At 44.6% G+C, this 3,520-nt stretch overlaps 1 protein-coding gene across 1 annotated transcript; it reads right to left on the bottom strand.

Annotated features, from left to right (window-relative positions):
• Positions 1–230: 230 nt before the first annotated feature.
• gja3 (gap junction protein, alpha 3) lies at positions 231–3,520 on the bottom strand. Its single transcript, XM_041807181.1, has 2 exons — positions 3,475–3,520; positions 231–1,672 (listed from the first exon to the last, which is right to left on the bottom strand). Exon 2 carries the CDS (start codon positions 1,635–1,637, stop codon positions 231–233), a length of 1,407 nt encoding a protein of 468 aa, XP_041663115.1. The 5' UTR covers positions 1,638–1,672; positions 3,475–3,520.

The raw sequence follows: 3,520 nt of genomic DNA, 5'->3' as shown, positions 1-3,520 counted from the left end.
CATTTCACATTTCCCTTAAACGTTTTTATTTTCTCTTCAGCTCGTATGTCTGTTGTGGACTTGCCTTCTTCCATTTTTTTGTCTTTTTCTGTTTTTGATTTTTTTTTTTTCTTTTTTTTGCATTATGCATGTTTGTGACTTTTTTGTCTGAGAATCACTTTGTCTGGGATGGGGTTCAGGGAAAGGCAGGTCAAGGAGGGTTTTAGGGGACATGACAGGGTTTAAGAGATTTAGACAGCCAGGTCACTCGGCCTCGCCCTGATACTGCTGCTCTTGCTGGCCCGACTGAGCCGCCTCGGGTCTGGGCTGACCGTTACTGGAGGCTGGTGCATCTCCACTGTGGTGGTGGTGACATTACCTTCCTCCGGCTCACTCTTCCCCCCACTCCAGCTGCCTGTGTTGGAAGCTGGGCCGGGACTGCTGCTGCTGGATGCTGCAGTGGCGGTTGTGTTGGTGTGATTGTTGGCGATAGGATGTAGGAGTTCAGCATCGACTGGCTGCTGCTGCTGCTCTTTGTCAGTGCTGGATGAGGATGACGGGGATGGGGAGGTGGCCTTCATCTCCCGAGTCTGCTGCTCGGTGGCCAGGTTAGCCCAGTTCTGCTGTGTGGCCAGCCTGTGGTTGTTGTTGTTGCTGATGTAGTAGTGGGAAGAAGGGGAGGGCTGGTGGAGGGACTGCTCTTGCTGCAGGTTGTCCATCTTAAACTCTGCTGCTGAGGGCACTGTTGTTGGCCCCATGGGCGGCAGGAAAGCCCTGCTGCCTGCTGTCACATCCGTGTAGTTGGGAGGGTAGCTGAGGCTGGATGGGGCAGTTCTGGAGGCTGAGGCCAAACACTCAGGTTCTGCAATGTCGACACGGCGCAGCGACTCATGGTCTGGGGCAAACTCGTTCGTCATGCCCTGTTTAACTTTCTTCCATCCAAGGTGATAGATCTCTAACAAATTCAGCAAAAGAGACACGCAAGCCACCACAAGCATAAATATAATAAAAATAGTCTTTTCTGTAGGCCTCGATATGAAGCAGTCAACAGTGTTGGGGCAGGGCCAACGTGCACACTTGTACAGGGGCCTCAGCTGGAAGCCATAAAGGAAATACTGGCCCAAAATGAATCCCACTTCAAACAGGGTTTTGAAAATAATGTTGAACACATAGGTGCGCAGCAAAGCGCCTCTGATACGGATTTTGCCATGCTCGTCCCTGATAGGCGGCTTCTCCTTTTTGCCGCCTCCTCCTCCGCCACCATCTCCACCGTTTCTATAAAGGAGTTCTTTCTCCTCCTGGAACCTGTTCGCTTTCCGCATCTCCTCCTCCTTCTCTTTCCGCTTCTCCTCCATGCGGACGATGTGTAGCACGTGGCCCAGGTAGATGAGGGTTGGCGTGGACACGAAGATGATCTGCAGCACCCAGAAACGAATGTGCGAGATGGGGAAGGCCTCGTCGTAGCAGACATTCTCACAACCAGGCTGCTGGGTATTACAGGTAAAGTCAGACTGCTCATCCCCCCAGACCTCTTCAGCTGCGGCCCCCAGCACCAGTATCCTGAAGATGAAGAGGACAGTCAGCCAGACTTTGCCGATGACCGTTGAGTGCTCCTGAGCGTTCTCCAACAGCCGCCCCAGAAAGCTCCAGTCGCCCATGCTTCAAGATTTCAAGCCTATGGAGAAAGTACAGGCTGGAGAGGATGGAGAAGGGAGAAAAGGAGGAGAAGCAGAAGTTAGAGGCATGTTTATGAAGGGATTGGACATTTTATTGCCAAGAGAATCACAGGCCGAAGCCGCAGTCAAACATCCACGCACAACGAGACACAGAAACATCAATTTAAGAGACAAATTTTGGACAAATTTCTCTTTTTAGACACAGGTCTTTATAGAAAACTGCCATGCAGGCGTCAGATTTCGATAACAAATCGCAAACACACAATTCGCTCTAAACAGAGACGCTTTTTAGCAGCTTGTATACTATATAGACCACCTGTTTGACTGAGCCCTGGTTCACATTCCCTTTCTCTCTCTCTCTCGCCCTATGTCAGGCCTGTCTCTCTCTCACCTGCTCGCTCCACTGCCCAGTAGGCATTTGCTGAGATCAACAATATAATGTTCGAAAACAGCATTTAGCAGAGATGGGGCTCTGGTGTGGCACATGCACGCACACACAGAAACAAATAGTGACATACAGGCCAAGCCAAGCGCCCTCTCTCTCTGTCAACTGTAAAACAAAATCCAAAGAAGACAAATTTAGAAATATTACCGTATTTATCCACATTAATGATATCATAACTGTGACCAAAGGCACTGATATTTAAGGATTAAGCTGTATTTAAGCCTTTAAATCTTCTTAAAGTGTACCTGCCAACATAAAATTAGACTAAATGTTATGCATATTCAATTTAACCTTCATTTCTCCTTTGATGGAGGCCTATTTTGACATTTGGCCTCTTAAAGTTCCATGCTGAATTGGAAGCAAAAACTCACGATGCTTTAAAATGACGTATTCTGTTCAAATAAATGTCTAAATCCCAAATCAAGTCTTAAAACACTCATTAGAGATGTAAAACAAGCAAATATTCACACTTGGAAAGGCAAAACAAGAGGATTTAAGCAACTTGGACTAGCTTGAATGTGATTTTAAAGCTGCCATATAACAGTTGACTTGAAATTTGCTACAAAATTTCGGATTTTTGCTTCACAAATCATCCTGCTGTCTTCATATGACAATGACAGGATGATATAAAAGTGTTTAGATAGAAGCAGTTAGTTGTTAGTCCTTAAAATCTTATCGACAGTCGTCTCTGAAATGCGCCACAAATTTGACATACCCAACACAGGCACACAGCAGGAGAAACTTACTAAAATATTCTTGTATTATAGGTAATAAATCCATCGACTAGGGTTCACAATATGTATGACACCTGGAAAAGAAAAACATAAGTCAAAAATAAGGCCCTATTTTCCTTCTTTTAGACTTTAAATTACATGGAATCAAACCGATAATGAGCTCTGTGCATGTTTAAATCAGTTTTTTAATAAAGTATGTGATTTTTAAGTGCGGGAAATAGAAAATATGAGTCCTATAAAGTTTGATTTTGACCCACTTTCAATATGAGTTTAAATATATAATAATAAGAAAACTAGGGATTTTGCATCAATTTCAAGGCTTGTGTGCTCACTTTAACCATCAGAGCATGAGCTGATGTAAAGTTTGAGGCACACTTTTTCAAAATCCCTCAGGTTCACAGGTATTTGTGGCATTTATGTGGAAAGTAACAGACAGAGCCAGGTTCAAATACAAAGCCATACCTGCCAAACTGACAATACAGAGTGTACCAGAGTCCCCAGACTCACACTAGCTTTGTCAAGCTTTTGTGTCATACTTTAAAAGTTGAAATGAAGCACATCTGGATTAACTGATCATGCGTAATAGTTTCATCCAAGTAAAAGTAAGTAGTCAGAGAAGTGCTAAGGCCATTAGTCATACCTTCACTCCAGAGATGTCATACTTAAATAGGAAAAGTAAATCCATC

Source organism: Cheilinus undulatus, linkage group 15, assembly GCF_018320785.1.
Source record: "Cheilinus undulatus linkage group 15, ASM1832078v1, whole genome shotgun sequence".
NCBI classification, from domain to species: domain Eukaryota; kingdom Metazoa; phylum Chordata; class Actinopteri; order Labriformes; family Labridae; genus Cheilinus; species Cheilinus undulatus.
The sequence above is the reverse complement of the archived record's forward strand: the minus strand, read 5'-3'. Positions and strand labels throughout refer to the sequence as shown.

What these genes read in the sequence shown, in the direction of transcription:
- gja3 (XM_041807181.1), bottom strand. Translation starts at nt 1,637, where the DNA reads ATGGGCGACTGGAGCTTTCTGGGGCGGCTGTTGGAGAACGCTCAGGAG.